The following is a 12,500-nucleotide window of genomic DNA, read 5'->3' on the forward strand; positions in this document are numbered from 1 at the left end:
CTTATTACTCTGACAACACTTCTCTTCAAGCAATGGCTCCAAAAACAAGTAGGCAAAGTCCCTTTCTGTAGCCGACCTGATCGTTCCCGTCTCGTCCCAGTTACATCTGAAAACCAAGCTATAGCATTATCAACTAACAGACCCCATTCCCACAGAACCCCGTCCAACCCTCAATAATTGTAACGGAACTGTCTCTTTCCCTAGCAAACTGCCCTATCTATAACAAAAATTGGTCAGATTGTGGAGACTTACTCGCCTGCCTGACGGACTATGATGTGATACCAATACAGTGCTACACAATACCTCCTAGAGGTTATCGTAAGAACCCCACCAATATTGCCAAAATTACTTTCCGTAGATATGACCTTCCCTTTGATGTTTACATTGGTGGAGAATCCCTCCTCTCCGACCATATCAACCTCCTCCCGTCAGTGTCAAAATTGTTGGCGTTTAGGACATCTTGCCAAACACTGCCGTTCCACAGCCCGATGTGCTTTACGTCCCCAACCTGGTCATAACCGATCAAATTGCTATGTACAGTCACGCACATGTGCAAACTGTGGCGGCCCCCATAATGTATTTTATAGGGGCTGCCCCACCTACAAGTTTGAGTCTGAGGTGGCAACTCTCAGATTCACACTTGGTCTCACCCTCCGTGAAGCCAGATAGGAAGCACGTCAACGAGGTTTTTCTCTTACTCTCGAGTCCAGTAATGTCGCTCGCTCTCCCCCTCCCCCTCCCTACCAAGATGTTTCTACACCCTCCCCTATACCTATCATTCCTAAATCTTACTTCCCCACTTCTACCTCCTACCTTCCCCAGTCAAATTATTTTGCCAATCTAAATCCAGAAACTCCAATCTCTACTGCAGCCCCAACACCTTCCCCTCTCCCTCCCCGTACTATCTGTAGCAGATAGACTAAACGTTCCACCCCTTCTCCTACCACACACTCCACCTACCTTTGCTTCTATTCCTCAGGCACCAGTCTCCTCTTCCCCCCTCACAAGAAAACCTTTGTCTCACAAAACTCTCCAACCAACTCCATTTCGGAAATTCTTGAAGATATTCAAAGCTATCTACTCGAGTCCCAAATTGACACCGAAACCCCTCATCCACCCTCAATTTCAACAACTTCCTCATGGCTACACACGTGGATGAATCCATTATGTCACAACTATGCCCTTCCTCAAATCCTCCACCTCCTGATGCTACACCACCTCCCCACTCCCATTCCTTATCTCACCCTCTAGCTCCTTTCCCTTCAAATTCTCAACACGCACCGTTATCACTCATAGATCACATAAGTAATAGCTCTCCTACATTGGAATATTCGCAGTTTCCGTTCTCACAGACCTGATTTTCGTCATATACAATATCTGCCTCCAAGATACTTTTTTTTACACATCCTCCTATACTAATTCCCAATTCAAATTTTGTCTCTTCCACACACTCCCTTTATGTCTCGTCTATAATTATCAATCAGAAAACACCTTATGTCATACCTCCCTTTCAAACCACTGTACCGTGCACAGTCATTCACAGTTATTTCAGTCTACTTCTCCCTTTCCTACCCCATTTGAAACTCTAATCCTCAAATCAAGCCAACTTTCCTCGTATTTGGTGATTTTAACTGCCACCACACTCTTTGGGTGATTATATCACCAACTCACGTGGCAAATCCCTAGAACGCTTCCTCTCCACAACTGACCTTATTATTCTTAATCCAGATCGCCCCACACACTTTGACATACGCACGGAATCTTTTTCATGCCTTAACCTCTCCCTATGCTCCCCTTCTCTTCATTAATCAACATGTTTGTGCTTGAACCGAGGCTGGCTTTTTTAGTGTCAAAGAAACCTACTCCTCATTTTCCGATGGTTATATACTGTCTGCGCATGAGTATGATATTGCGAATGCGCAGTTACTGTTGACAGTCATTTGCCCAACACCATCTCTCCAACCCTGCGAACAATGTCTCCTAAAAAAACGTAAAATTGAGGATGAGTGCCGCACATTTAATAAAGAATGAACACACAAGTATTTCTTCACCAGCTCTAAGAATGAAGCGGTGTGTTCACTGTACCAGGAGACAACTGCTGTGTTAAAGGAGTACAATTTGAAGCGGCAGTACCAAGCAAAATACGTGGATTTTGATCACGGAAGGAAAAGGCTGTGGAATATGTTACAAAATTAAACAGGCAACAAACTCTATTTAAGAAGCCATCATCAATTCACGATACTGCGTTGGAGGCAAGTTTTATGGCGGCACACCGAATTGCAAGACGTTACAAACCGTTCTCAGATGGCGAGTTAATTAAACAATACGTGATGATGGAGTGTTGTATGCCGGAAATGAAAGGTAACATTTTCATTATCGAGGGAGACTGTCGTGAGACGCATATAAATAATCAATGACGGCTCAACAGTTGAGTAAAGATTTTGTTATTCGTTAGCACTAGATGAGAGTACAGACATCCAAGATACTGTACAGTTCCTAATTTTCGTACGTGGCGTGGATGAGAATTTCCGTATTACAGAAGAATTGCTGTCACTAGAATCGATGACAAATACAACTAATCAGGATTTGTATGAATGTATGGTCAATGCAACTAAATAAAGTGCATTATCATAGGATAGATTGACAAGCATAACAACAAATGATGCCCGGGCATTATGTGGGGGAAATGTGGACACGGTTAAACTCCTGGAAAACAAAAATAGAAAAGCCAATCCTAACCGAGCCTTCTTGACTTTCCACTGCCTTTTGCAACAAGAAAATCTGGATCCAGTGGTAAGTAGTAAACACCAGTCAATGACAGACAATTCAGATCCCTACTGGAGGACATGGAGGCTAAGCATGGGGATGTTCTCTATCACAATAGTGTACGATGGCTCAGTCTTGGCAAAGTACTGGAGCGAGTGTGGGACTTACGAAAATAAATTTTGCTCTTTCTCGATATGAAAGAGATTATTTGTGAATTTGTTACAAAAATGGACTGTGTTGAGTGGAAATATGAATTGTTTGCAGCTGACGTTTTTGAAAAGTCGAATGAGCTAAATGTAAAATTGCAGGGAAAGGAACTTTTGGCTCATGAAATGTATAAGCATGTCAAATCTTTTCAAGCAAAATTATCTTTGTTTTCAAGGCAAGCAAGTGAGGGCAGGTTGACCCATTTTTCATTTTTTGGGAAAAGAGAAAGTGTGCAAATGTGTGCTCAAAAAATCAAGGATCAGTTGAGAAGTTTGAAAGAAAGTTTGAGGATTTCAGACGGATTGAGCTTAAATTCAATTGATTAACTTCGCCTTCATTCTCAGCTGCTGTTGATTAAGCACCGTATAAATTACAGCTTGGATTGGAAGACATTTAGTCTGATCATTCATTGAAGGAAATATTTCACTCCCTACCATTAGTAGAGTTTTATAATTCACTCTGTTCAATGTTCTCCATGTGTAAGAAATTTTGTTGCCAGATTATTCGCAATTTTTGGTTCCAGTTACATCTACGAGCAGAGTTTTTCCTGCATGAGGATAAAATAAGTCTTTTGTGTCAGACACAAACTTAAATGCAGTGATAAGAATTTCTGCCAGCATTTTTCCTAATAAATTACTTGTGCTGGATTCTGAATTTGTTTGTTTTTATTAACTATGCTCTTTATATATTGTATTATCTTAGAGCATCCCGCCCGATTTTACGTTGCCCACGGATGCAACCCTCGCTCTGAAAAGTTTGCCCACCACTGGCTTAAAACCTGCCGCCTGGAACAGTAATCGATACAAACAAGGCGCCCCTAATCAACAATCAGCCCTTATCGCCTTTAAAAGAACATCTCGTCTTTGTCGTACAATCCGCAACAGTAAAACAAATAGCTGGCGAAATTATGTTTCCTCAATTACATCTACATCATTGTCAGCTGTTTGGCGTCGGATCCATACATTATCAGGCAAACATCCCCCCCCCACCATCCAGCCCCCGTCCTCCATATTCGAGATACTCTCATCTCTGATCCTCCCGAAGTCGCAAATGAACTGGGTATTTCAGCCAGGTCAGTAATGGTTCTCACCTTTCTCCACACTTCTCTTCCATTAAGACCAGCAGGGAAAGCACCCTCATCATCTTCGGCCTATCCTCTGCTGAGTCCTATAATGCTTCTTTTTCTTCCTCTGCCGCAACACTCATGAAGGCTTGACGGTATTCACTACCGTATGCTGTGACACCTTCCATCTTCCTCTCTCTCCTTCCTATTAACTATTTTCAACCACATGGATGTGAGGAAATTTTCTTTCGCCTTTCGAGCTCTTATCCTCCACTTCTTGAAACCCAATAAATCGGGTACCCTCCCTCAAGAATATCGCCCCATCGCTCTAACTAGTTGGTTGTGCAAACTACTAGAGCGAATGGTTAACTTCCGCTTAATGTGGCATCTCGAATCTCACAATCTTCTCTCTCCTTTCCAGTTTGGTTTCCGCCGTGCCCGAAGTACAGCTGGTCCCTTTGCTCATTTCGAGACATATCTGCAGATAAATCTACAGCACGCCATGAATCCGTATTAGCCATATTCTTTGACCTAGAAAAAGCATATGATACATGGCGGTACCATATTCTCCATCAATTGCCCTCCCTAGGCATATGTGGAAACATGGGTGTCTTTGTAAAGTCTTTCATCTCCAAACGCACTTTCCAAGTCAAAATTGCATCTTGCACATCATCCTTTACTCAGTTCAAAGGCGTCTCACAAGGCAGTGTGTTCAGTACCACTTTATTCCTTCATGCTGTTTATGACATTGCCTCGTCTTACAAACTCTCCCATATATCCTGGGTCTCAGCTCGCAATACTCTCCTACATGTTCATGTTACCTTGATCCTCTCCACTCTCGATTATGGGTGACATATCTACGCCTCTGCCTCAACCTCTCTCATTGCTCATCTTGATACATTTCACCACTGTGGTCTTCACATAACCCTAGGCACCTTCCGATCCTCTCCAATTGAAAGCCTGTACACTGAGTCAGGTATGCCATATCTCTCGACGTCGTACCCTTCCCTCTCTCCGATGCAATGATCGATTCCACCAACTTTTCCACACTAAACTAACTATCCCACGATCCCTGCTTCCTACCTTTGCTTCTCCACGTTTACCTCCTTTCTCCATTCGCATGGATATTCTCCTCTCCCATTCCCCCTTTCTCCATCTCCGACCTCACCCGTTTTTTGTCTGTTCCGTTCCTCCACGGCTTATACCTTATCCCCCCTTCTGTTCTTCTCACCCATTTCCTTGACCATGTCTCCATTCATTCCTCCAGTATTCATGTTTACACGGATGGCTCCAAATTCACCCAGGGTGCTGGTTTCGCTGTAACCTTCCCAACTTGCACTTTCTCCCTCCTGAATCCAGTGTCCTTACTACAGAACTGTACACACTCCTTTTTGCCTTAAAACACATATACTCACTCCCTTCTTCCTCTTTCACTATTTTTACCGACTCCCGTAACTCATTAACTTTCATAAAGTCTCTGCACTCGACTAATCTCCTTGTCTGTAAGATTCAGAACTGGTTCTACCTGTCCACATGCCATAGATCTATCAGATTTTGCTGGGTGCCCAGCCATGTTGAAACCCCTGGCAATGAACAAGCATACACTCTAGTACGCTAAACCGCTATGTCCACATCACACCAATCACGTTTCTCGCATATTCCAGTCACAGATTATTACCCTCAGTTTAAGAACTTCCTGTATGCCCGATGGAAATCTTTCTGGTCAAGTCTCCGCACTAATGAATCACATACTACATAAAACTATTAATCTCCTGGTTAGTTCCATTTCATCGAAACAGACCTTGGGAGACGGCTCTCGCCCGCTTACATATTGGCCACACCCGCCTGATACACTCCTATCTGATGTCACGTTCTGATCCGCCCCTATGTTCCTTATGTAATGTCTCTTTCAGTTCCACGCATTGTGTTGTCTTGTCCACGCTTTGACGCTGTCCATAGCTCTGCTTTCCCCCTCCTACCCTCCCTTCACCGAATTCCCAACTTACCATACATCCTTACATAATTTCACACTTTCTACTTTGACAGCCTGTTCTCCTTCCTCAGATGCATACACATCCTTCACTTGATCTATTCCCCGTTACTTAACCCTACCTTAACCCATTCACTCATCAACTTCTTTACTCATATTTAACCTTTACAATATTAATATAGATAGTTGACGTATAGCAACTACTAACTGAACCGCCCTCCACTACCCTTTACTGTACCTTCTTATAGTTCTAGATGTTTTTAACCATTATCCATTTAAATGTACTTACATCATAAAGCACATTTATAATCAATAAAAGAGAGTGTATTTGTAAATAACATATTAATATTTATATGTATATGTTGATATACTTACACCTCGGTTTTACGGCCCTCTATTTATCAAAGTGATGGACACTCGTTGTAACAGCCTCAGGCCAGAATATACCACGGATATCTTAGACTAGCTTGTTTTATACCCGATTATATTCCCAGGTTTAAAATGGTCAAAGCTAGAACTTGTTTCCCTGGGCCTGAATATACCTCTTCCCATTTGCATGTATTGTGTATATAAAAAATTGCCAGAAAATGATAGCTGGTGTTAAGGCTTACTATGTTGTGGTCTTACACCTGTAGCTATTCCCTGTGCATTGAATTCTATAGGTAACCAAACTAAACTTAAATTTGAAATATATATTGATAGGCCTAACTTGTAGAAGCATTGTCATTAATCATTGTGCATACTATACAGGCTGCTATGTTTTGAAAAACATCCATTTGATGATTGTTAAAAGTACAGACGTATCATCGTTATTATTATTCCCTTCAGCAACAGTAGCAACACTATTATTATGAATATAATTATTATAATTAATAGTATTAATTATTATCATTATTATTTTGAGTTATTGTTGTTATTGTTATTATTATTATTATTATTATTATTATTATTATTATTATTATTATTATTATTACCATTGTTATTAATACGTATGTTGATTTCAAAACAACAACATTGTTATTATAATTAGTAGTATTGCTAATTAAAGATTTATTGCGGTCAGTAACAAGTGAACATTCAAACAACATTCAAAAGCACATTTGATGTGTTCAGAAATGTTTTGTAAATAAAAGACATGTATTTATGGAGTTCATCGGAGCAGCTTGTTGTACATCGTTACTTATATTGTTATATCTTAGGACGGATAATTGATTTATTTCAACGTTTTTACTGAAATAAGGAGGCCCGTGACGTCGTCTGACTCCCCTGTGTTGCATGCAGCGAAAGCATTGGCGGGTAGACCCCCACAAAAGCCTCTGTATCTTATTATGAGCTCATATTTCATACCTGTTTTTTCTCGTACGTCCTTTCCTAACCCCCTTAAAAAATAAAATTGTATTAGCCTCGGGGGACTGTCCTGTTTCCGAAATGGTAACTATGCGTTGTATTATATGTGTGTATATGTGTATATATACATATACATGCATACATACATATATAGACACATCTATATACATAAATACACACACACATATATGTGTGAGTGAGTGTTCTTAAATACCTTGTTGTTCTTACCTAGTTTTTCAATAAGGGAGAAGAGCTAAGCTCAGATGGTCCCGTCTGCTATATTTAAATTATTATACAACTTTTTAAATTGATGCACATTTTTGACACACGCAACGTTATTTGGAAGATTCTTCCATGTTTCAATAGTTTGTTTGGGAAACAACTTGCCATTTTTCTCGCCTCTTTTTACTTTCAACATTTTGCTGTGTCCTCTCGTCCTTCTTGTGTTCAAAATCATAATGTCATCTTTGTCTAACTTCACCCTTCCTGTAATATAGTTGAACATCATTATTATGTCACCTCTTTTCCTTCTTTCTTCCAAAGCAGTAAGACCTATTTTATATGATCATTTGGGCTTAGGTTCCTGTTTTTTATTATTCCAAGGTCTTTTCTTTATATGCTTGCTTTAATATTACGTCTCCTAACTTGTATTGGTATGGTGGACGATTTTTACTGTCTCCGAACCTGACTACATGGCATTTAAATTCCATTTTCCATGTACAACTCCAAATGAATAGGTTTTCGATGTCACTTTGGAGGCATGAGACATTGTCTATTATCCTTTTCGTATTTTTGTTTTTTTGCAATTTTGCGTCGTCTGCAAATATATTCAGATAACTACCTGGGTTTACGTTTGACCCTAAATCCTTTATGAAAATAGTAAACATAATCGGCGCCAAGACCGATCCTTGAAGTACTCCACTAGTTACTCGTCGCCAAGTACTTCCCTCTAATACGGTGCTCAACTGTCTTTCATGAAGTCTTCCATCCCTTCGAGGAGTTTGCCTTTCACTCCACCTAGGTGTTCTAATTTCCATAATAGTCTTCTATGAGACAACTTATCAAATGTCTTCTTAACGTCTAAGTAACACAGTCCACCCAGCCGTCTCTTTCTTGTAATACTTCAGAAACTCTATTATAGAAGCAGAGGAGATTTGCTACGCATGACCCTCCTTCCCTAAAACCAAATTGTGTATTTGATATCATACCGTGTTTTTCAAGTACTTCAACCTACTGTTTCCTAATTATCCTTTCTAACAACTTGCATACTACACTAGTTAACGAAACTGGTCTATAATTTAGAGGGTTTAGTTTGTTGCCGTTCTTGTATATAGGTGTAACACTGGCATATTTCCAATCTTTTGGTAGTTTTCCTTGGCTCACGGAATTTTGGACTATTAACAATAACGGAGTACATAATTCTTCGGCACATTCCCTCAGAACCCAGTTCCCTACTTTTAGTCTTACTATTTATGTATTTAAAGACGAGCTTTGGTTGGTCTGTACATTTATTCATTATATCCTTTTCAGAGTCTAATTTCGCCTCCCTCAAGGTTTGTTGTATACTCATTTCTTCCTACTTTATAACTTTCATAAGCTGCCTGAGATCAGTGTCTTCTGAACCTTCTCCAAAAAAGCTATTTGTTTTATCTAATTTTCTTGCATGTATTACTTTTGGCCATTTCTTGCTTCAGTTTTAAATCTTGATACAAAATTTTCTACTCCTTTTTTAGAGACTTTGCAAAATGTAGAATATTCCATATCAAAGTTCTTTTCGTTCAGGAGGGTTTCTCAGTTTATGCCATCAAAGAAATCTTTAAGGCTTATATAATTACCTGTCTTGTAAGTGTACTTTCCTTTTCTTTCCTTACTTACGTCGAGTTTTTCCTGTAGCAGACAGTATTTCAAATTTCAATTACATGATCACTTTTTTCCTGGAAGAGGGTAGTACTCCATATTCTTAATGTCATCTTTATGCTTTGTAAATATTAGGTCAAGCATAGACGGTCTATCTAGCCCTCATCTTATCCTGGTATGATCTGTTAAATTATGGAAGAGACAACATTAATTTATGACTTCTAGTAATTTTGCTTTCCACGAATCTGGCTAAGCTTTGGGATTGAAACTTTCCCTGTCAGTTTTGCTATTAAAATTCCCTGTTACAAGAATTTCTTTTACATCAGTTTCCGGAAGTTGTAGCACTTCTTCCAGGCTCTTTAACGTTTCTTGAATAAGTTTTTTTGTAATTTTCTTGTGACCACACCGATGTATGAGGTAGCATGTACACTGTGGTTATTATTACTTTCTCCGTTTGTTTCTACTTCAAAAGCCTTTAGTTCTACTATGGGGTCTTTCTGAATCCCTATCTCCTTTATAATAATTCCTTTCCTTGTTAATATTACTATCCCCCTCCATTTCCATTTGCCCTATCTTTTCTCCAAATCTTGTAGCCTCTGAGTTACATCGTCTATGGAGGGATCTAGCTTGGATTCAGTGATGCATATTATATCTGGTTTATTAGTTTCAATAATTGTATCTAGTTCTAGTAGTAACTTCGGACATAAACCATCTATATTTATATAAACTAATTTCTATATAATCTTTCGGTATTCCTTTTGGCTGCAAGGCTAATGATTGTCTGTCTCCACATTTTGGTTCCGACAGTAAACCGGTTTTGCTTGGCGTCCTTTGTTCGTTTTTGTCTTTTACCTCTCATATTTTCTGCAGTATTTCTGTCATCTTTGGCCATATTGTTTCTTATCCAGATTTTCTTGTATTCCTTATGTGTAGCCAAGACTTTAGGTTTCTTTATTACATCACTTACTATTTGCTTATTCATGAATTAACGGGCGTTTCTTTCCCTTTTCGAGGAATCCCAATCTCCTGTTGGCTAAATTCTGCTCCGAGAATTCGGGATGTATGACCTTGAGAATATTGACAATTAATTTCTTGTCTTCTTTGTATCACTTGATTCCATCTTCTACAACTTTTTCTCCATGCCCCAATATGACTCTGTTCTTGTTTACATCAGCCAAAATTGCAATATTCCTTGCGTTTTGCCCAAGGTGTAACTTAAATTCATTTTCCTTTACCGTCTCTGCAAGCTCTGTCTTTATTTCTTCCTTTGCGATCTTGATGTCTTTTTCTAACCTTTTTCCCATTTCGTTTACAGTTTCATTTACTTTAGATACATCGGCATATGTAACTGTCATCTGTTTTGCCTCTTCCATTCTTTGAGACTGGCTGCTTGACAAATTACTTTCAATCTGCCTAACATTTTCCTGTACATTGATGACTTCATCAACTTTTTCTTGCAGATTCTTTGCCTCGATTTGTCTACTGTTGCCAATATTGGTTTCTACTTCTTCCACCTTTAACTTGAGTTCTTTGATTTTCACGTGAGACTTTTTGGTATTCTCTTTCCGAATTGTTGTGTTCCTGTACAAATTATCAACCAGTTCCTTCACATTTACGTTTTCTTCACGTATTTTCAAACATTCTGCTACCAGGCTGTCTGCCTTGGCTTCAAGAGCTTCAATTCGAACTGCTGCTTCCGTTAGCTTCATTTTTTCTGGCTTGAATCGTTACCCATAAAACAAACACAGCAATTGAGCTGTACTCACGGCAGTTCTCTATGCGCGAAAACGCTTACCATGCAGTATTCGCAGTCACTTCTCGCCTCCCTCTCACTTCACTCATCTTTTTATTTTTTTTCTATTATCCGTTCAATTTATAACCCAAATTATTCTTTCAACATGAACCGTACACATTTACAGAACCCATGGCTAGAAGACCTAGATCAACTCCGTATTTAACACACACACACACACACACACACACACACACACACACACACACACACATATATATATATGAGGCAGGCAATGCCTGACTCTGCCAGGCGCACCCTCAGTTGGTACCATGAGACCTTTCTTTCCTTTCGCCTGGCGTTATCAACTGCCTACTTGATCCTGTCTCCGGACCGCAAACTCGCTTTCAATTTCGCCATGCGTTCGAGGCAAACAAAAAATTGGAACATCGCCCGACAGGATCGAGCAACCTATTGTTTGTACGCGCCAAAATTTGAAGCCGGATTATTTTGTTCGCCGCCATCTTGCTGAGACCACGTTACGAGCCACAACTTTGTGATTGCGGTCTGAATATATGTGTGTGTGTGTGTGTGTGTGTGTGAATGTGTGTGTGTGTGTGAGTGTGTATGCGTGTGTGTGTGTGTGTGTGCGTGTGTGTGTATAGAATACTTATATAGCTAAATACATATTATATAATTTATATTATATATTAATATATATTTAAATATATATACACTTTTTATATATATTATATACAATATATATATATATATTACATATATATGCATATATATAGAGAGAGAGACAGACAGACATATAGATATGAATATATATATACATATATATATTGATATATATATCAATATATATATTGATATATATATCAATATATATATATATAAATATATATGTATATATATATGTATATGTATATATATAAACGACACGGGAGATGGTCTCAGGGCGGGCAGTGAAAGGGTTCTGGACTCGTGCGTTTATTAAGGAAGGTAGATGTGTGTCCTTTTATGCGGCGGTTCCCCTCGAGGGTGGATGCTTACTTACGAAGCAGACGTGTCTGAAGATAAAGCAGAGTGGGCACCTGGGGACAGAGGTGTGAAGCGTACCATCTGGCCTTGCTATGTATTGATTACATCGCTCGGCCACGCGCAAGGCTCGTTCTCGAGCCGTCTGCAACACCTGAAACACTGCAATAAATACGTAAGGATACAGGTTATGCTCGGCATTTACAGATGGTTCTTGGTGATCCGTTGGTCGCTAGGGTCATCGCGTGCCAGCCACAGTTGCGGTGTAACGGAGACTTCGCAGTGAGGCGTAACATTCAGTAGCAAGGATGCCACATCGAACACAGAGGCAGTTGGGCCTGAACTTAATTCTAACCATATTCTTCTCGGGCGCGTCAATCGTAACCATCGGTGTGCAAAGTATGCGTAATTTCTCGGTGCATGAGTCAGGCTTAAAATTAACTTGCAGTGATAATAACTATATAAGCTTACATAAAGTATGGTGTCTGCAGTGG

At 39.6% G+C, this 12,500-nt stretch overlaps 1 protein-coding gene across 1 annotated transcript; it reads right to left on the bottom strand.

The window, feature by feature from the left end:
• Positions 1-10,336: 10,336 nt before the first annotated feature.
• Positions 10,337-10,939, bottom strand: LOC125025307 (uncharacterized protein MCAP_0864-like). Its single transcript, XM_047613282.1, has one exon. The coding sequence runs from the start codon at positions 10,937-10,939 to the stop codon at positions 10,337-10,339; it is 603 nt and encodes a 200-aa protein (XP_047469238.1).
• Between the last annotated feature and the right edge of the window lie 1,561 nt (positions 10,940-12,500).

Source organism: Penaeus chinensis, chromosome 4 (genome assembly GCF_019202785.1).
Source record: "Penaeus chinensis breed Huanghai No. 1 chromosome 4, ASM1920278v2, whole genome shotgun sequence".
Classification (NCBI taxonomy): domain Eukaryota; kingdom Metazoa; phylum Arthropoda; class Malacostraca; order Decapoda; family Penaeidae; genus Penaeus; species Penaeus chinensis.